The 22,360-nt window shown below is 36.6% G+C and overlaps 2 protein-coding genes across 3 annotated transcripts; both read right to left on the reverse strand.

The window, feature by feature from the left end:
* Positions 1-2,305: 2,305 nt before the first annotated feature.
* LOC107875235 lies at positions 2,306-2,812 on the reverse strand. The gene has a single exon (XM_016721892.1). It carries the CDS (start codon positions 2,810-2,812, stop codon positions 2,306-2,308), a length of 507 nt encoding a protein of 168 aa, XP_016577378.1.
* Positions 2,813-3,689: 877 nt separating this feature from the next.
* On the reverse strand, positions 3,690-21,942 carry LOC107871258 (LRR receptor-like serine/threonine-protein kinase FEI 2). Of its 2 annotated transcripts, XM_047409139.1 has the most exons (15): positions 21,699-21,942; positions 15,426-15,654; positions 14,877-15,012; positions 14,282-14,353; positions 14,125-14,196; positions 12,903-12,974; positions 11,507-11,578; positions 11,327-11,398; positions 10,635-10,723; positions 9,455-9,607; positions 9,010-9,342; positions 6,178-6,423; positions 5,520-5,653; positions 4,101-4,356; positions 3,690-4,015 (listed from the first exon to the last, which is right to left on the reverse strand). In XM_047409139.1, exons 2-14 carry the CDS (start codon positions 15,520-15,522, stop codon positions 4,138-4,140), a joined length of 1,767 nt encoding a protein of 588 aa, XP_047265095.1. In that variant the 5' UTR covers positions 15,523-15,654; positions 21,699-21,942; the 3' UTR covers positions 3,690-4,015; positions 4,101-4,137. The 2 variants fall into 2 exon arrangements, with proteins under 2 accessions (XP_047265095.1, XP_047265072.1); XM_047409116.1 differs by having other exon boundaries at positions 3,690-4,356.
* Between the last annotated feature and the right edge of the window lie 418 nt (positions 21,943-22,360).

Genomic DNA, 22,360 nt, shown 5'->3' on the forward strand with positions numbered 1-22,360 from the left:
CCCGAAAAATATTTTTTTAGGGAGTGTTCGATATGGAGGAGGAAAACATTTTCTAGGAAACTAAGTTGTTTCTTATTTATATTCTTGTGTTCGGTATGCAAGTAGAAAAATATTTTCAAAAAGTATTTGTATATATTTAACAAAAAAACACTGAGAACGAATAGGGTAAGAAGAGTGGGGGTAAGAATAAAGTTTTGAAATTTTTTAATAAAATTAATTCTGTTTTTTTTTTTTTTTTGGGTTGGGGGGGGGGTGGGGGGGGGACTGGTAGGAGTGGGGGTCGGGATAGAAGATGGAGTAAGAAAAATATTTAAATGTTTTTTTGGATGGGGTGGTAGGGTATTGGGGTTGGGGTAGGGATGGTGATGAAAGTTTTAGAAAATGTTTTCGTTACTTTTTTTTAAGGGAAATCATTTTCCTTAAATTTAAGAAAAATGAATTGATTTGAAAAATATTTTTCAAAACATTTACGGCAAACAAACATAAGAAAATTGAAAAACATTTTCCTCCATACCAAATACACTCAAAATGAATAGTAAAGCAATTCGTCCATGTTTATACGGGTAAAAGTGGTTGAATAACAAATAAGTTAGGTGAAATACGCGTTAATCCTTATTAAAATGAGTAAATAATACAATACTTAGAATTTAATATCTAGGGAAAACTCCAATAATTTGATAACTGATTTGCAAGACATTTTCCATTATAACTGTTTAACAGAATAATCTGAGTACATGATGCATCCATTTTAGGAGAAAGAGTTAACAGAATAATCAATCTTTTGAGCCCCCTGAACCAGGAAACATGTTTCCCTTCTTTATGTCCATGCTATGAGAAGAAGGGGACTCACCCGTTAATTTTGAAAAATAATTATGTACATACTATGTGTAAATATTTTGAGAAACTAAATATTTATGTGACTCGAGATCGAATATGAATTGTCACATTACAAATGTCATTTTTACTTTAATTGAAAGGACTAAATAATGCAAAAGTTTAGTATCCAGGATTCAATCCTACATCAATTTGCATATTATGCACAATTTTGACCAGTGAGCTATCATTTAATTGAAACAAGTGAACTAAGTAATCCATTTCCCAATTTCTCTTTTTGCACTTCTTGTTTCACATGGTGTCAAAGTTGGGATTTTAACTAGTCCCTCCTCTCATTTTTTTTCTCCTTACTTTTCAAATCTCTATTTAAAAACTGTATTGCAAACTATGAGCATAGGATATATACACTCCGGTATGAGCATCGACTTTCACAAATTAAAAACTAGGTTCACAATGTGCACATCAAACCAAACAAATTTTACTTTTAAGAGATGAATTAAATTACGAATACATGGCTTTAATAATACTTAAGTGGTAACAGTTGAAAAGAAACACACATGCCATACATTATTGGCCTTGGCGTATCTCACGTAAATGTTTTCTTCCTTTGCAAAATACGTGACTTCTTTCTACTCAATCCCTAAACTTTATTTCTAAAATATAACACTACAGTCTACAATTTTCAAAATAGGCCAGTGCATGTCCAACTCCTTTTCACACAACTTATATCCATTGCATTTTATCATACACAAAATTTATGAATAACACCACCTAAATTAAATCCGTCTACTAAACTCAATTTTGACTTAGCTACTCATGTGCAGGTCGTTCTTTTGAGTAAATCCACTGCTATCCACATGTGCAAAGCTAAGAAATATACTCAAATCCTCTATGAGTTCTCTTCCAACCTTCTTCATTAATGATACGGAAAAATAGTATCGCCGAGTTAACTAACCAAATCACCTTAAATCTAAGAAGCCAAGTCGGTGGGTTGCTCCAGGAGGAGAGGCGAAAAAAAATGAATCAAACTTAAAATCCTTGACCCTTTGATTTGTTTCTAGTTCCGAGCTTTCCAACTTCCTTCTGAAATTTCTTCCAAAGTTTCCTCTTTATCACCTCCAAAGTAAACTTAAGTTCCCCTGCAGGCAGATGGATACTAGACCGTTGAATAAGGCCTGCTCTCATAGCTTCAGCGTATTCACATTCAACAATTATACGTTGGCTTGTCTCCACCACATGTGCATGACAAAGTCCACATACTGCGTTGTCCACAGTTATATTCATGTGCATCCATCTATCCTTGGTTAGTAGCCTACTGTGAACCACAAGCCACATATGGATTCATGCCTGCTACATAAAAGACTAGACTTGTCCATTTGGCAACAAGGCCAGTAGTTGCATTGAAATGTCTTAATGCTTCCAACACCCTAGTTACTGACTTAATATCTCCTTTATAAAAATCATTAGGTCGTCAGCAAAGACTAAATGATTCAGCCGTAACGATTTGCACATAGGATGGAAATGTAAATCCGGCAAATAGCTCATAATTTTTAGCAATCTTGAGAGGTATTCCATAACTAGCGCAAATAGCAAAGGAGAAGCAGGATCTCCTTGTCACAAGCCCCTTTTCCCCCTCAAAGAAACCATGACCCTCACCATTTATCTTCATAGTATATTTGGGAGTTGATATAAAGAACATTATCAACTTGATGAATCTGTCTGGAAAACCAAACCCCACGAGAGCCTCCTCTAAGAATTCCCAGCCCACCATTTCATAAGCTTTCCTGAGGTCCATCTTCATTAAACACCTAGGAGTTGTCTTCCCATTGTAGCGCCTTAGAAGATCATGACAAATCAAAATATTGTGCACCATGGATCTACCTAGAACAAATGCTGCATGACTGTCTGCAACTGCAATCTTCACTGCCTCTTTCAGCCTACTACAAATCAGTTTTGAGATGCACTTGTACAATAACATTACAACATGCAATACGTCTAAACTGGCGTGCCAATTCAGGAACATCGATCTTGGGAATTAAGGCTATGTTTGTGGAATTCAGCTGTTTAAGCAGTTGGCCATATTTTTGAAAGAATTCCAGGATCGCCGCAGTTACTACACCTCCTAGTCTCCTATCTCCCAAGCTTCCTTTAAAAACCCACTACCATACCCATCAGGGACCGAACTTTTATTTTGTCTATCTGGAACATTGCCACCTTCACATCCTTGGCAGTGTGAGGCAGTATTTTTTTTTTTAATGAGGTAAATAACTTTATTAATATTTGGGGGAACCCCATACACATATACCAAAAGGGGAGAACCTACGCCAAAATATGTGGCAATACGCCTCTTGTGATAAGCATAAAGATTCTTTTATCCTTTCCATCTCCTTTTCTACTACATTTGGTATGCCTTTTTTTATTCTCTTCATGTATATGGAGTTTCTGTTTGTTTGATTTATTGTTTGGAACAGTAAAATTAGAGAAAAGTTGCTCAAACATCAGCAATTGTTGAGGATTTTCATCACCATCTTGTTCATCACAGAGGAAGTTGTTCCACTTTGGATTTCACTGATTCTGACTGACAACAAACAGCTACGAGAAAATATGCAAAAACGAGATCCATCAAAAAGATTGTAGCTTGAGAAGTTCTAGTTATTAGCAAGAAAACAAAGCTTGAAGCAACACAAGAAACTCAAGATTCAAGAATGACTGGTTAGAGTAGCCCCTTGTATACTATTGTCACAAGGGCCATGACTTTTAGCAGTCATCGAACGGTTCAAGTGCTGGAAAATAAACTTAACATCCAATCAAATATCAACCAAAACAGCATAATAGTACTAGTCACAAACTCTCCATAAAAATCAACTGAATATACTTCCATTTCATGACATCATAAGTGGAAGGGAATTTGTACTACTACAAAACAGATCAAAATAGAAATATACAAAAGGATATTAACTTAAGCAAAAGGTAGATGTCAAAATTAATTCAATCGTTTTCCATATACAATTATAGCAAGAAAGCCTACAGATTCTGTTCCCCTAGTGAAACGAAAAGCTCAATGCACCGGAGAAAGATGAGGAATCAAAAACAGGATTAAGCTCGCTGAACCTCGTGATAAATAGCTGGTAACTCCGAATTTGAGGAATGATGGTAGTTGAAATGATCTTTTGTCACTTATCTGCAGAAAGAATAGCATAAATATACTACAAAGAATCTTTGCAGACTTTAAACCCAATTTACTGCATGAAGTTGCAGATGCAGACCCAAGTCATCAATATTCTTCACATCCAGCTAGAGCTTTCAATCTGAGTTTGAATCGTAGAAGTCACTGGGACATGGCGTCATGACTTCAGATTCAAGAATCTGAACAACCCTGTGCATTGTGGGCCTGTCGTCGGGGTTTGAAGATACACACAGAGTGGCAACTGAAAGCAGGGAATCAAGGCTTTCAGTCTGCACTCGTTCACAGAGCGGATCAACTATCTCCATTCGTCTATTCTCAGATGCTAAATAATTCAGCTGCACGTTGAGTACGACAAAGATTTAGAAGACCAGTGATTTGAATAAAACTCTTTTTGCTTATTGAGTCAAAAAAATGCAGCTTAAAAGACTCATCGCGTCAAATCTTAAAGGGGTAAAGTTGGAATTACTTGTCCACCAGCATGCTTCCCTCTGCCTCTTTCCCTAGGTAGTGTCGTTCTCAACCTCCCCCACCCCAAAAAAAAAAAGCAAGGGAAGGCATATGGCAGGTAGTTCCAAAATCAGTGGGAAGAGGAACTGGAAGGAAGGTGGTGGCAAAAAACTTTTCAGCCTTACCCGTTTAAGATCTCACAAGATGCAAATATGATTAATTGCACTCCAATAGACAAATCAACATATCTTTGAGAGATGAGAACACATCAGTAAACAGAAAACTACAGTGTAACTCTTTAGGACAAACATTTAAGATGATATGAGCAATTAGCTCAATTAGTTTTTTTCTTCAGGTAATTTTAACCTTGCTCCAATAGAAACCTCAAGTGAAGCTCAAATGCATCTTTGCTGTTTGGGCTCTTATAGGGAAAAAGAATGAGACCATGATAAACTATGTCCATAACTATAAGATTTAGACTAATTTATGCATTTAGATCTTTTTAGATGGCAATTAGTTTTTCAGTAAATATTTACTCTTTGCATCAATCACTATATAGTGGTACTGGGTTGTATCATCTTTTGCTATGTTAGGTTGTTTTTATGTTCTTACTTTAGGAAGAAAAACAGACTTTATTCAAGTGAAGAGAATATCAGAGTCTAGAGATTGTTATGTTATCCATTTGAAGACCGTCCATTTTCCTCCCTAGCACCTCTTATTCAAGGAACAAATTTCACAACAACAGTTTACACCATTCATGTTAACATTGTTATTCCCATATACCATTAGAATTACAAGAAGATTTCGGAGTTGAAACACAGGGGAGACATCCTATTCAGATCCCCTATTTCATCCTTGTGGATTAGTTTTATGTTTGTATGTGTTCATCAGATTTTCCCAGTAACCTTAACCTTGCCAACAAATTGACATGACATTTGTAGGCTGTAAAAAATAAAGTTAGCTACCTTGCAAAAAGAACGTCAGGAATTTCAACCAAGGGAGAAAAACCTTAAATGATTAGAAGTAAGATGCCATTAAAGACATAACGTACCCATCCAACAATATTGAAACCCTTCTCGATATATGATGCATCAGTCGGGCGCTTTCCACTTATAACTTCAAGAACCAGAACTCCAAAGCTATAAACATCAGTCTTTTCAGTAGCCCTACCACTCTGCATGTATTCTTGAAAAAAAAAGTAGAAGAAAAACACATAAGCTCCAAAACAAACAGCAAAATATATCAAGTGAAGCAGAAATCAACTGCCCAAAGTGAAAGCACACAAAATCAGATTTCCATAATACAAATTCTTTAGCACATAGATAACCTCTCATCACATGTTACAAGTTGATGCAGCAGAGATGAATGTTCTAGAAAACAGTATTTCGATGTCTCACTTTATACTTCCCTCAAGAGAAAGCTTCGAAGTGGAACCATTTTCTCCCCCTCCCTCCCTCTCTCTGCCATTCAACTAGGCCTCATATAATTTTTCGTCATATACCAACAAATATTATGCACGAAAGACATCAAAAAGAAAGAATGGCATCACAGGTGCAACTTTTACAGACAAAAGCAATACAAAGGGGAAATCAGACCGCTCTATCCCCAATTTCAACTATTAGTAGCAGCAGAAATCCATCCATCCATAGTTTAATATTTGCAACTTCCTCAACAGAAGATGATGATAAATGTATAATCATTGGATGTACCTGGAGCTAAATATCCAAACGTGCCAGCTACAATTGTTGTGATGTGAGACTCCTCATCCCCGAGTAATTTGGCCAGTCCAAAATCAGATACCCGAGCCTCAAAGTTTCCGTCAAGCAAAATGTTGCTAGACTTTATGTCACGATGTATTACTCGAGGGGAACAATCATGATGTAGATACGCCAGCCCTTTCGCAGCTCCCATGATTACAGTCAGCCGTGCACCCCAATCTAACTGCTCAGATCTCTCTGTATAAAACATCGAAAATGATATTTTAAATGGACCCAGAAAACAATAATCAAATCTAAAACTCTCTACCCTGAATATATGAAAATATCTAAACAACAACAGCAATTTAACAAGCAAGATGAACTAGCTTAAAGGAGCATCATCTTTTTTATTGCTCTCTTTGCTTTCAGCATTGCTTTCCACCCTAGATGCTCAAAGCAAACATCATGTCACTGTCCATTTTCCTAATATGACACTCATTTTGCGACTCTATTGGATAGAACACTGACTCAACAAGATATTCAACCATTTTGACAATTCATTATCTATTCATAGTGAACATACCATACTATGGATAAAAATTAGCTAAACATTTACTACTACACCGTCATTTCCCATGGATGTAATACCTGTTGCTGGTGGGAGGTGGCAGGTCTACTGTGGAATTAGTCAAGGTGCGCCCAAACTGGCCCAGACACCACGGTTATCAAAAAAAAAAAAAAAAAAGCTAGCCGTCTGGTAAACTAAAGCAAAGGAGTTCAAATGTAAATTCAAAGACTCTTATAGAAACAAAATCCATATTCAAAGTTCTACAGCACTACAACAACTATGTCTCAATCCCAAACAAGTTGGGATTGGCTATCTGAATCTTAACTGACCATGTTTTCCATTTAAGCTCAACTCATGCCATCATCATATCAAAAGAATCTATAGCAATGTTTACACAAAACATAGAACATATATGAAACATCAATGACGCACCAAGATGCGAAAACAGTGTCTTGGTTAGTTAGCAAGTTATTCTCCACTATTTTTTAACTGCCTAGATGTGAACATTTCTAGAGTGCCATCTGCACCAGCCAAAGATGCAAGCATTATCCGCTTTATTTGTATTAAAAGGTAAGAAGTTTATTCGATCAAGCCAATGGATACGAATCCATGTATGTTTAGAGTTGCATTAGGACTCCAAATGCCAATCTTAGTCAATCCCATTCAGAAACTTCCTCTAGAGGCTGACAATACTTTTCCAATCAATTGCATATCAAACACTGGTTTTGCAGCATACCCTTCTGTCCCAGTGACTATCTGTCAGATTTTTTGAGACTATATTGCGTTGGCTGGATCAATCAAAATAGCAGTAGAAAGTGATCCCTGTTCATAATTTATCCTCATTCTTACTAGACCCCTGTCTAATATGTTTGCTCATATCTGCATATGGATTTTGCCTTTAAGAAACAGCAGGTTTCTCATGCTTCCACAAAAGCATATATATAATTGGTCTCTATTTACTGTTACTATTATTAAATTGTGCGTTTTATCTCCCAACTAAGCCACAGAACCCAAAGTTCAATCACAAGTGTTGTACAGGGAAGATAACCAACCCTATTGTGCTATGAATCTCAAGATTACTAAGATCTCAAATAATTTGCCAACTAGAAGAGGAAAACCAGAATTCTCACCAAACACAGCTTATTGTGATACAAGGATAAGAATTCGAGCGGAAAGTAGTTATTCTAGGAGGAAAACATCGAAGAGGATAATCACTAATTCAGGGTGTAAACCGAGATATTAGTTGAATGAGAAGAAGAAAACAGAGAAATTTGTATATCATAGAATGAATAGTCAGTAGCTTTACATCTCTATTTACACAATACAATTGCAAATACAAGCTTCAACAAAAATTCAACCAACAACAACAAGTATTCCCACAGCGTGGGGTCTGGGGAGGGTAAGATGTACGCAGTCCATACCGCTAACTCCGAAGAAGTAGAGGGGTTGTTTCCGATAGACCCCCGGCTCAAGATAAGGATAATAAACAAGGGGATGGATGACACAACCGAAATAAAGAATAGGAAATAATAGAATAAAATCACAGGAATATGAAATACGGGAAATAAGAGCAACACAGAATAAGAAAAATAGGAACTAAGCATTAGGAAATAGGATACCCACCTAGTAGTGACATACACACACATCCCAAAGACACCTATGTACACTGACCTATGATTACTAAATCCGGCTACACAAGAATTCTCCTGACTGCTAGCTACAACCCACACACTAACACTAGCCTTCTACACTAATCCTCGACCTCCACGCCTTCCTATCTAGGGTCATGTCCTCAGTAAGCTGAAGTTGCTCCATGTCATGTCTAATCACCTCCCTCCAGTATTTCTTCGGCCTACCTCTTCTCCTCCTGAAGCCATCCAATGCTAGTCCCTCACACCTCCGAACCGGGGCATCCGCGCCCCTTCTCATCACATGTCCAAACCATCTCAGCCTTCCTTCCCGCATCTTGTCCTCCACCGAAGCCACTCCCACCTTATCCCGGATAATCTCATTCCTAACTCTGTCCCCTTTAGTAAGCCCACACATCCAACGCAACATTCAACCAACAGACTTAGCAAAATAACTGCCTAACTAACAAATGAACAGTAGTAACTAATTCTGTGAACTGTGAACAGTGCTACCTAACTTTCAAATTCCACTACTAACTGTTTCTTTCTCTCTCGATTATTCTGCTACTCTCAACATTGTATCATATAGTTATTTCCGCAAATTAACAAACATTTTTACCCATTTTTACAAAGGGAAGTATGTCTCACCATGCAGAGCTTCATCCAGACTACCTCCAGATAAGAAGTCATATATCAGCAACTTTGATGTTGGAGAGTTGCAGTATCCTCGCAGATTTACCAGATACCGGTGCTTTATGCTCCCAAGAATTTCAAGCTCCCTTTCAAAGAATCTGTCAAAGCCTTCATTCATCTTGATAATTCTCTTCAAGGCAAATACATTGCCATCGTCCATTGCAAGTTTGTATACAGTTCCAAATCCCCCCGCACCAATAATGTGTTCTTCATTCAGAGCCTCCAGTTTTTTGATGATGTCCTTTGAAGTGTAAGGTAAATCCCCATGAAACATCACAATCGATGCACCTGAAAATTTAATAATTGGATAGTTAAGCCTTTTATGGGAATTTAAATCATAAAGCAGATAAAGATGAAGAACTTTATAATAGTAATTTCTAGATAGGTTCTAGATAAAAACCTGTGCCATCGATTGCATGACTTGTGCCATCATTTTTCCCCAGTCTCTTGTAGAGGAAACAGCCCCAGAAACACATAAGTGCCACCAAAAGCAGCGCACCCACAGTGGCAGATGCACTAATAAGCAGTCGACCATTCTTACTTTGGTTTTGGGCTGAGAAACATGGAAAGTATGAGATATTACCATGAAACATGAAAGGAAGGAAGTGAAATGATGAAAAGAAAAAAAACAGAGAAACAAAAGAAGCACTAGAAAAGGTTATGCATCCAAAGGCAAGTAACTATTTCATCAGGTCATGCTCTCAATACATAGTGCTTCTACCTAATGAATCCAAATACGTAAATGATTCCGCCATTTGAAGCAAAAAGTTTTCTTGCTAGAACCTATGAACAAATTCTTCACAAATATCATTTGAGATTCTAGTCAATAAAAATTACACAAAATCAAAAGGCAGTTGTAGCTATTGCAGTACAATGAGTAACCCCCATATATTAGAAAATTAAGAATATGAAAATACAGAGACGAGCCAAAAAGAATGTAAGCTAGTTCTTCCAGTTTTAGAAGAACAAAGAAATCTAGAATACCTACAAAAACAATAATTTATACTAGTCATGTTCTCTTGTCTACTTCTAAACTGTTTTTGTCTTGAGCCGGGGGTCTATCGGAAACAACCTCTCTATCTCACCTCTAAGGTAGTGGTATGGACTGCGTACACTTACCTCCCCAAACCCCACTTTGTGGGAATATACTTGGTATGTTGTTGTTGTTGTTATGTTCTCTTGTCTACTTGAGTAGGAAATTCTGAAAAGGACAAGTTGTTATCTTTAGCAGCTGAAAGGCTAAGAATCCTTTTTTTGAGACCGCCAAATCTGTTGGGTCCATTAGGACCAACCGCAACCTTAAAAACTAAGGGATAATGGGTCCACCCCTCTACTCCTTTCCACTTAAATACCAGGCTTATTTCAAATGGCGCAGGGATGGAACTTGTGACCCAAGTCACAAGTCCCTCAACCTTTGCCACTTGAACTAAGCCCTGGAGGCAAATGATTCTGTCACAAGGAGTTCTTGAGTAGATGAGAAATGATTCAGTCAATATTAGCATATGCCCTCACCCTTACCGACAGAAAATTGGACTTGATATCTGAATACTATTTTATGTTGATAATGGGTAAACATTTACCTGAAACCGGGGAGCCAGCAACTGAAGAACCTCCAGTGTTACAGTCCCGACTGACTTGCTTGCCACACAAGTTACGATTTCCAAGAAAGCTGTCATAAATTTAAAATCAGAAATCATGTAAATCAAGCCAACCAGTGCTTACTTTGTCAATTAAACTTTTAGGTCAAAATCATGTCGGGCAGCCATTTTGTGCACATGGAAATCCATAACAATTCTTTCTCCCCTTTCCAATAATAGGTACTACTCAAGATTCAAGAAATCACTGTATCAAAAGCAAATGGATGTATCAAATGTTACGACTACATACCCTTCATTTCATTAATACCCAATTAACTAACCAGTGTGGCTAAGGACTTTCAAGAATTTGAGGACCTCAATCCTAATTTCAAATGCAATTGACCATTAAGCCAACACCCTCAGTGTCATCCCAGAATTAATCAAAATTATTTTTGGTGGATTCCTAAAAACAAACAGTTGGGTAACAAGAGGACACTGATATTTGAAAAAAGAAATAATATGGAGTTGATAATGATGCTGCAAACGATATAGACATACATTATCTATGTCAACAATACATAAACCAAGCAGAGTATCTGAGGAAAGAAATGATTATAAGTAATACAGATAATATAGATGCTTTGAAAATTCAAATGCACTTAACAAGAAGGAATTTTTGTATTGGTGTTACTTACGAATCATTTCCAAATTTGGCAAGGTTTCCATCTGAAGGTATTTCACCAACCAAGAAATTTGTTGACACATTGCTGTTAAAACAACAAAGATTAATTCCGAGGCGCAACCCTCACCCCTTGAGTGACGTTTAACACTTTTAAGTTATTGGTTACGTCAAAAAAAACTTATAGAGCACTCACAAACTGCCAAGACTATTCAGCTTGCCAAGGGATGGTGGAACACCTCCACTGAGAGTGTTGCTTGAAAGATCTCTGGCAAAAGTAACAAAACCAACATCAATTGGTTGTACTGTAGAAGCAACTACTAAGCTCAACAATCTATCACTTGTGCAGAACTGAGATAGGTCAATTAGATTTGCATCTCAGGTTACAAGCATATAAAAGGTAATAAGAAAATTTCATCCAGATTAAATCAAACTCACAAGAGAAAATGACACTTTTTCCTATGTTAAACCCTCTTTCTTTTTTTCAATAAACTGCTCTGTAAAGCCCTTTTTATTTCTCAATTAGGTTTCATTCCATTTCCTGGAACAGTAAAGAGGTAAAATATGCATGAATTTCCTTTGCTCTTTAATGGGAAAAGAAAGGTTGCACCAGTATAGAAAGAAAAACATTCAGGCCAGGTCCCTAAGATATGAGACATGTAGAAGAATTTGGTTGATATGATGGTCCCTCTTCACTATAAATCCTGCCAGCTAATTCATGAAATCCTCCAGTTATCTCAGACCACAATGATGCTACACTGTGAAGCACCAGTTATTGCATCAGTAGAGAAGATGATACCACCATGGGGCATACAAGTAACTCTAGACAATGGAGCAATGACAACAGAACAAATGAATCTCCAGCTGCCTCTTGTTCGAAGACTCTTCATGGTCAGAGGGAGGGAAAATGCACGAGAAGGATGTTCAAATTAGCAAGGAAGATGACAGGATAGCAGGGTAGAGGCTGGGTCATTTAGGACAATGGAGTGTAGTAACAATCAACATAAGAAAAATACACCTTCATGTCTTAAAAAGTAAAAAGTAGAATAGAAGCTCATACGGCAAGCATACAGTTGAATTTGAGTTTGTGTGAGATGAAGGAACAGGCAAAAGCGTGATTATTTGGCACTGAGAAGAAGGGTAGGATGGAATTGATAAAGCAAAACCTAACGAAGGGCTGACTGCAAGTAGTAGAACCACAGAGCAACAAGAATCTAATTGCAATGATAAGTTTTTGTTTCTACTTAGTTTTCATATGAGCTGAGGGGAAGTAGAACCACTTTTGACTGAAAATGGCATTTGAACCTCCAACATATATGGTTGAAGGTGTGTAAGCTCACCGAGGTATTAGTTTTAGAAAGTGCAAACTTTCAAAAGTCAAAAATGGAAAAGGTTGTATCTTTTATTCTAGGGTTATCTATATAATGATAGATATTTTAGTTGCATGGGTACAGTCATTTACAAAAACCTAATGTTATCCAAATATCATGCTTGCATATGCAAATTAAGGTGAACAGACCATGCAGGAGCTTGAGATCTGTAGAACAGCATGCACATAAAATAGAATCAAAATATGAGACAGAAAGTCTTACAGATGCTCAAGCTCAGGAAGGTTTCCCAAATCAGCAGGAATCCACCCGCTTAAATAATTACCCTGTAGAAACCTGCATAAAAGAAATAAAAATCCAAGAAAATTAGCTAGCATGTCCATGATTAACTTTGTAATTTCAAATTCTAAAGCAACACCAACCAAAACAGACGCTCAAACCACTCTAGAACATATCAAAAACAAAATACAGCTTTAGTTGGGTTTTTTTTTTTTTTTTTTAAAAGAATACAGCTTTAGTTTGTCCGATTTGACATTTCAAGATTAGTAGCATACAAGGACTACAACACCTATCAATGGCAAGATGGCTGTGCAACATGAACGGAGATGAAGTGACTAATCTATACATGAACTAAAAGAGTATGAAGATAAAATGTGGCCACTCTCCATAGGGATATTGAATGTTGCACTCAACTTTGTATGCCCAAAACAACAACAACAAACCCAGTATATTCCCACATAGTGAGGTCTGGGGAGGGTAAAATATACGCAGTCCATACCACTACCCCCGAGGGAGTAGAGAGGCTGTTTCCGATAGACCCCCGGATCAAGACGAAGGACCGTAGACCAAAAGGCGAGCAAAATGATAAAATAACAGAGAAGCATGATCCACAAAAAAGAAGTGCAATTACCCAACCAAAGACCCCCCTCCCCCAAATCTAGAACTACCAACCAAGCTACGCCTAACCCTCCTACTTACAGACTACGACTCGACCACACACCTTAGCCTCTAACTTTGTATGCCCAAACTCTACAAAACAAAATGCCATTTACTGTTTGTATAAGTATCCTTGTTACTTCGCAAAAGGAGGATCGACCATAATATCATGCATAAATTCTGTTAATGACTGATCATAAAATTCCAACCATTGTATTAATGCAAGTTCCCTCCGAAAATTGAGTCATGACTCATAAGGATATGGTGTGGTTCAGGATTAGTATGGTTCAGATGGTAGTGAGGTTAAGGGGAAGAAGGAAGAGGTGGGAGGTGGGAGGTGGGACTGTGGAGCAGCTGAAAATGGAATATTGTATCCCCAGGAAGTCCTCCAATAGCATTTAAACTATGTTGGAGTTCTTCATATTCACACAAGCGCTTCCATTTCAAAAAATATTCACACAAGTGCTTAATAGCAGAAACTCAAGCACCTCAATAATAGAATAGAATTACTTATGCAGGACACGCCAAAGAAGTTCATTGCAAAACTTACAAAGATTTCAGCTTTGTACAATTTCCCAATGTAGGAGGTATTGTCCCATAGAAATTATTGTCATGAAGAGCTCTGCATTTGTGGAGACTTGTGTTAGCATAATATAGTGGTACTGAAAATACGTAAAAACCGAGAATAGGAGGGAAAAGAAGCATACAGAAACTGCAACTGGTCTAGCTTCCCAATATCGGGTGACAAATATCCACTCAGTTTGTGATTAGGAAGGCTTCTGGATGATGAGAAGACAAAAATTGTAGTAGTTAATAAAATAGTAGACCTCAATATGAAATAAGGTACGTTAGAAGCAAAGTATCAGTGTGTTCCAAGTTAAATTAGTTCAATATAAAATATGGAAAGCAACTCATATCTTAAATACAAAATTTCTTAGAGGCAAAGTTTTGCAGTGATACTCAGATGAAGATACCAAATTCAGGTCATTTGACAAGTAGCACTGTTAAATGGTGCTAGAGGATCAGCCCTACAGAAATGCAACATAATGTGATCGAAAACCATTTCCACATACAGTCAAGCAGCTGTAATTCAGTTCTACAAGATCAAATATCCACTTTGATCCAGAAATTATTGTATCTCAACTACTGGGGATTCTCAGCATTTCATATAGTGCTATTTTAAATCAAAATGTTTCAGATATTTCAGAATTATGGAGCCCAAAATAAATGTGTTAAAAGTAACTAGAACCACAAAAATGCCATCACCAGCAGAGATGTTTTAACAATAATACAGATACTCACAAAGATGTAACTCTCTTTGATTTTGGGTCACATTGTACTCCTTTCCAGCCACATGGGTCAGAATCTTCTGGTCTCCACTTCTCAAGAACGCCATCAGAACCAGTTATTGAGATCCTAAAATTGACAAGTGCTTGACCTGCAAAGATGTAGAAAAGAATAGAGTATGGACTAAATCGTAACTCTTACAAGATGGAACAAGCTTCAGATATTAATCAATTATCAAGTGAGGCAGTCTAGTATTACATTCATGTAATGTATAAAGTAACAACTGAAAAGAAACTCAACAGCATTAGAACATCAGAAGATTGCAAAAATCCAATTATTGAGGGAAACACGCTTCAATGAAAATCACCCCACAATCATCTCAACTGAATAACAGAAATATACTGGCCCTTTATTTGGGAAACTGGCAAAGAAACTAGACCTGTTATATCATCTAGATCAAGCATGTTAAATATCTTATCATACTCTCACCAATTAAAATCACTTAGCTCATGGCCTGTAACTAAATAGACAAATTCTGAAGAAAAGAGTATAGTAGCATCATACCATCAGGATTGAGTGCTAGCGCAAATCTTGAGAAAATGCAAAGCAACAGCACGCTTAAAAACAACAGATCCGGAGTTTTCAAAGAGAAGCTGCCCATCTCGGCGTTGATCGAGCATAATAAGGCTACTGAAAAACATCTGGCAGACTAGGCTGCGCTGCGGTTCCCTCGGACATACAGTAAACAAGATGTAACACCCAGAAACCAGCAATAGGAAATGAGAAATGCTCCCTGGAGGAACACAAACAAAGCAAAAGATATTAGAAAGAATCCTGTAACGATCAAGAACTATTATGAATGAAATAATGAAGAAATACTTAGACAAAAAATGTAAAGATATTCTCACACATCGGTGCACATCATTTCCTACTGTTTTGACACTACACTGATATGTAGTTGGCACTTCTGACTTACAAAAAGCGAACGGAAAACATTAAATTATCCTCTGGAATCATGTACGCCAAGTGAAGGCTACATCTGGCAATCTAGAATAACTTACAAAACATAGAGTTGGAAGGTCATACCAAAAAAATTACTAGTCTTCCATTGTACTTTTGCGACCCAAGACTCTTAGGGATCGTTTGGTAGGGTGTATAAGAATCAGTGTTTTAAAAGCCGTTCGCGGGGAGAGCCTCAAGGCGAGGCATAGACAAGACACACCGAGGTGTTATAGGGAGGCGAAAGTATCGAAAGGCGTACGCCCCACGATTTAGGGTGTTCGCAAGTATCGAAAGGCATACGCCCCACAATTTAGGGTGTTTGCCTAAGCATTGGAGTGCAAGTCCAAAAAAATTACTATGAAATTCCTAATTTAAACGTAATACTAAAATATTTGATTTTTAAATACTTAAATACTCAAATCAAAAGTAAAAGAAAACTTACAAGTCACATTTTCAAATGTATTTGCCGGTGGGTATCAACGGTGCCGCTACTCAAGAAGGTACTTGGAACACACTTTCTACTTCCTAGTTCCTTTCTTTTCTTTCAGTTCTTTTGAAGTCACAAACTAACTAATTTTCAAGTTGTTTACTTTTTTTCTCTCTTTTAAATATACGATATGTGGTAAATTTGGTGATTTATCTCTTTTAAAATACTTATTTCTAATTATATTAATTTATAAATATTAAAAATTAAAGGATCCATGGGGCTTATGCCTCATCACCTCGGGGCTTACGCCTCACCACGTACCAGGTAAAACGCCTTGCCTTACGCCCCCCCAATTAAAAATAAGGTGTATTAGGAAAATTGAGATTAGTTATGCTAGGAATAGTTGTGCTGAGATTATTTCTTACACAATTTGATATTAATGGCCCTGGTATTGCTAATGCCATGGATTGCTATGTTTAGTTATACACCCTGTAATACTGGATAGAATGTGTACTAATGCATGTATTAGTTATACATACGTTGAAAACACTACCAAAAAGGTACTAAATCATACCATGGTTAATACATGTATCATTTCTCAAATACATCCTACCAAATGACCCCTTACTTGATAACCAAATAACTTCAGTACATCTATTATAGAATACAGAAAAAAAAAATTCCAATAAGTAGAATACAGAAAAAAAATTTAGTTGAGAAAAATTCAGCAAAAAAGGAAACAGCCTCTCTACCTCCACGAGGTTAGGTGTAAAGTCTGCATACACTTTACCCTCACACACCCCGTTTATGAGATTACACTGAATATGTTGCTGTTGTAAAATTCAGTGAAATGATAGAAATATACATAAACTGTGTGACCTCTTACTGGATAGCCAATAACTTCAGTACATCTATTATAGAATAGAGAGAACATTTTTGTACGATAAGTAGAATACAGAGAACTGCCATGTGATCAGGAGGTCACGGGTTCGAGCCGTGAAAACGGTCCCTTGCAGAAATGAGAGGTGAGGCTATGTACAATGGACCCCTGTGGTCCGGACCTTCCCCGAACCCAACGCATAGCGGGAGCTTTAGTGCACCAGGCTACCCTCTTTTCAGAATACAGAGAACAAATTTAGTAGCCGTTTGGCCATAGAAATTTTTTTCTTTTTTCCGAAAAATTATTTCACTTTAGTGAAAAAAGTGAAAACACGTTGCGTTTGTCCATGAATTTTCCAACTCCAATTCCGGAAAATTATTTGAAAAAGTGAAAACAAGTTTTACTTGTTTTTCACTTTTTTCACTCATACGTCTCACACAATTTCAAAAACAACTTTAATTTATATTCATGGCCAAACACAACTCCAACTCCAACTTCATCTTCAACTTCAACTCCAACTCCAGAAAAAAATAATTTTTATGGCATGAGAAAATTCAGCAAAAGTGGAAACAGTCTCTCTACCTCCACGAGGTTAGGGGTAAAGTCTGTGTACACTACCTCCCCACACCCGGTTTATGAGATTACACTGGGTATGTTGTTGTAAAATTCAGCAAAATGATAGAAATAAACATGAACTGTGTGAATCAAGGAAGAAGGCTACTGAAGTTTCAAGTTTTCTATTAAGAAGTATAGTCCCTTCTACCTAGATCAAGTTTCAAAGAATGCTACTTAGCTGCCTGGATCTTGCTGCATTCACGTTACCCACCGCAAGGAGATTGTTAAACCTTCGTTGATAAAGGATACTCATGCCATTCTCATCTTCCTTTAAACCTCAACTTCGTTATCCATAAGTGCACTATCCAAGAGTTTCCAACTAATAGTCTAAGACTCAACTCTTTATCTTCAGAGAGTAACTACAAACTCCAGAGCAGGACCATGCTATATACACATAATCCCTTCAGCAAGCAGACTGTAAACAAAATATAATCATGCAACTTCCTTCCAATCAAACTAAAGGTCTAACTGTCAGGTGTTTATCTTCAGAAAGTGATCATAATTAATCTCCAAACTTAGGCCCCGTTTGGCCATGAAAATCATAATTCTCCGGAGTTGGAGTTGGAGTTGGAGTTGGTCATAAATATAAATTAAAGTTGTTTTTGAAATTTTGTGAGAGAAGTATAAGTGAAAAAAGACTTGTTTTCACTTTTTCAAATACAATTCCAAATTGTATTTGGAATTCTCATGGCCAAACACATTATGTTTTCACTTTTTTCACTAAAGTAAAATATTTTTCCGGAAAAAAATTAAAAGTCTTCATGGTCAAACGGCTACTTAATCTATTCAGTTTCACTTCTCGTCGAAACAGTATGCTAAAGTGAGTGGATATTGTTCCCAAGAAAAGCCTTAGTTTATTGTGGCCAATATTTGACCAACAGTGTTTAAATTGTTTGGCCAAATATTATCCCCGAATACTAAGAATACGCCATATTACAAATCTTCACCTTGGTCCAGTTTTGGATGATATAGCTAATATATTCCATCTTCTCCACAAAATCCCTAATGGGCCAAATCAATTTTCATAAATACTAAGCAAAGCTTAATCTTGGCAATTGGAGGCTTTGTAAACATGTTAGCAAGATTGTCTCTCGTATTGATCTTCTGAGCATAGACCTTTCCTTTATCCGTGGTTTCCCAAATAAAGTGATACTTCACATTGTGTTTCATCCTCTCATGGTATATCTGTAGTCAATGAATGGCACTTTACCTATCGTGTGGAATGAAGACTAAGCTCAACAAGAAGACCAGAATGCCCATTTGGATTAGCTAAATAAAAGTAGCTTCAAAGCACTTGGGGTTTAAAAGCACTTTTGAAGTGTTGTGGCTGAATTAAAAAAATGCAATTACGTGTTTAAATAGAGGTGCTGAAACTTAAAACAAGTAGTAGCTGTGTTTGTGAAAAATGTTGATAAGCACTATTTTCTTTTAAAATAATAAAAATGCCATTAAAGTAGTTAACACTAAATATGAACTGATTATTGCAAGATTTCAATTCTGGATTGACTTTAGCACAATAAAGTAATTTGTGTTTAAATTTATTTCAAGTTCTAAACTTATTGGATAAAACTATTTTAATTTATGACGGCATACTCACACCCTTTAACTATTTTATACCTTGCAGCTTCAACCCCTGTAATGCCTTCTTTTTTCTTGACGAAACCATTTGCATCCAACAATTCTCTTTCCTAATGGTGGTTTCACAAGAGACTTGAGTACCATTCTTGTGAACAGCGTTATCAAAGGCACGCTTAAGCCCTAAAGCGAGGCTCAAAACGTGTTGACACTTCTCCTCGCTTAATATGCGCTTCAGCGTCATCATCAAGGTTCTAAGACATACATTTCATTTCCAATGAGCCTCTTCTGAAAAGGCAACACTAAACAATTGATATTTCACTTTATCATAATCTTTTCAATTTCTTTGTTCATATATGTATCATTCATGCTTATAATTATTAGTTTTGGACATATATTTGTATGTTTTCTCCCTTTGCACCTTTTTTCATTAAAGCACACGCCTATTTTGCACTTTGTGCTTAAAGTTCCTTAGGACCTTGGAACTTTTTTGAGTTTTCTGCTTTTGATAACACTGCTTGTGAAAAGGCTCAATTTCATGATGGTGGTTTCACTAGTCTCATCTGATGGTTCCAACAAAATCATGTCAATCCCCATCTTATTAAATACCCAATCAACATGCTTCTCACTTCAGTCAATTAGCAATATCCATGGACTACAGGAATCTGTTTCATGTAGCTAGACAATGAAATTTCTAATATAACGGCATTCTACCATGTATTACTAGTTCCCAGAATCCTAGTGGCGGCATATGCTTAACCTTTAACTACTCAAACCCTAACCAGAAACCAACCAATTACAATCATGAACCAACTATAGGGCAATTAAAAGTACCATTTCCACTTCACCAGAACACATTCAGCCTTTAAGCCAAAAATTCATCTACAGGAACTACAGAGTTACAGCAATCCCACAAAAAACAGACAAAATACATAAAACCAACGTACACCAATCACAGCCTTGAGTACAATCCAGCAAAAGACCCATCTAAACAAACATCAAGAAAATCAAACCTTTATACACACACTAACAAAACAAAAAAAAAAAGTCAAAAACCTGAAATGCAAACATGAACCAGCAGTCATCAAATCCGAGAACCAGTGCACACCCATTAAAGCACTCAGTATAATCCATCAAAATTTCCAAAGAAGAGAATCATCTAAACAAACAAACAAAAATCAAAGTTTTATGTATACTCTTACTAAACCTCAACCACCAAAACCCCTTTAGGCCAGAACCAAGTACACCCATCTAAGCATTCAGTAGAATCCAATAAAAGCTCTAAAAAAGAGTCATCCTAAACCTGAAAATGCAAACATGAACCCACCGTCACCAAATCCCAGAACCAGTGTGTACACTCATTAAAGCACTCAGTATAATCTACCAAAATTTCCAAAGAAGAGAATCATCCAAACAAACAAACAAACAAAGATCAAAACTTTATCCATACACCAACAAAGCACAACCAGCAAAACCCCTTTAGACCAAAACCAAGCAGACTCATCTAAGCACTTAGTACAATCAATACAACAACAACAAACCCAGTGTATTCCCACAAAGTGAGGTCTGGGGAGGGTAAGATGTACGCAGTCCATACCGCTACCACCGAAGAAGTAGAGAGGTTGTTTCCGATAGACCCCCGGCTCAAGATAAAGAATACTAAACAAGGGGACTTAGTACAATCAATAAAAGCTCTAAAAAAGAGTAAACAGTTAAAGCATTATAACATGCTAAACACACATAAAGCAGTAGCTGAAAATACAAACATGAGCCCACCACCACCAAATCCCAGAACCAGTGTACACCCACTAAAGCATTCAGTACAATCCACCACAATCTCCCAAGAAGAGAATCATCCAAACAAACAAACAAAGACCAAAATTTTATGCATACACTAACAAAACCTCAACCACCAAAACCCATTTAATCCAAAAAACAAGTACCCCCATCTTTTTTTGAAAAAAAAAAAAAAAAAAGTACCCACATCGAACCACTCAGTACAATCCAATAAAAGCTCTAAAAAGAAATGTGTCATAAACAAAAATAAAAACTTTAAAACAAAGATAAAAGCAGTAGCTGAAAATGCAAATATGAGCATACCATCACCAAATCCCAGAACCAGTGTATACCCATTAAAGCATTCAGTACAATCCCCCAAAATCCCAAGAAGAGAATCATCCAAACAAACCAACAAAGATCAAGGCTTTAAGCATACACTAACAAAACCACAACAACCAAAACCCCTTTAGGCCAAAACCAATGTAGCTCTGGAAGAAAAGTGTCATGTTAAACTATAACAAAAATTAAAAACTTTATAACAGATATAAAAGGGCGGTACCTGAAAATGCTAGATTCGATCTGCAAGTGAGTAACCAACATTCAATTCCCAGCTACACTCAAAACAAATAAAGGCCAGAAAGAGAGAGAAAGAAAGGAAGATAGGAAAATGGAACTTTGAGCTGTAAAGTTGCAAGTACAAAGATACATACAAAACAACACATTACACAGAGAGAGAGAAAAAAAAAGAATAACACAAAAGCTTAAGCCTATGACAGAGTGTTAATTTTGGCTGTTCTCTGTGTATAATAATTCCTCGTTCCCTATTAACTCAGCACATAAGCGAAATTAATTATTATTGCACAGTAGATTTTAGTAGCATGGACAACACACATTATGTTTTTTTAATAGTATGGATAAATAAAGATGACAAAGAAAATATTAAGAGGTTGTTTGGTTTGAGGTATAAAAAATTCAAGGAAGAAGTTATCTCGAAATAAAATAAAAGATCACTTAATCTCTTATTTGATTGGAGGGTTAATCCAACTCGGGATAACTAATCCCATATTAGTTATCCCGAGATAACAATTTTCCAACCAAAAGACCCTAAAGTTATACAGTAACAATTTATCTTCATTTTTAATGAGTCTTGCATTTTTTAATTTAATAATAATTCAATTTTAAAATACTTTTTTCATAATTAATAGAATAATTTATAAATAA

The sequence above is a fragment of the Capsicum annuum genome, chromosome 1, assembly GCF_002878395.1.
Source record: "Capsicum annuum cultivar UCD-10X-F1 chromosome 1, UCD10Xv1.1, whole genome shotgun sequence".
Taxonomy (NCBI): domain Eukaryota; kingdom Viridiplantae; phylum Streptophyta; class Magnoliopsida; order Solanales; family Solanaceae; genus Capsicum; species Capsicum annuum.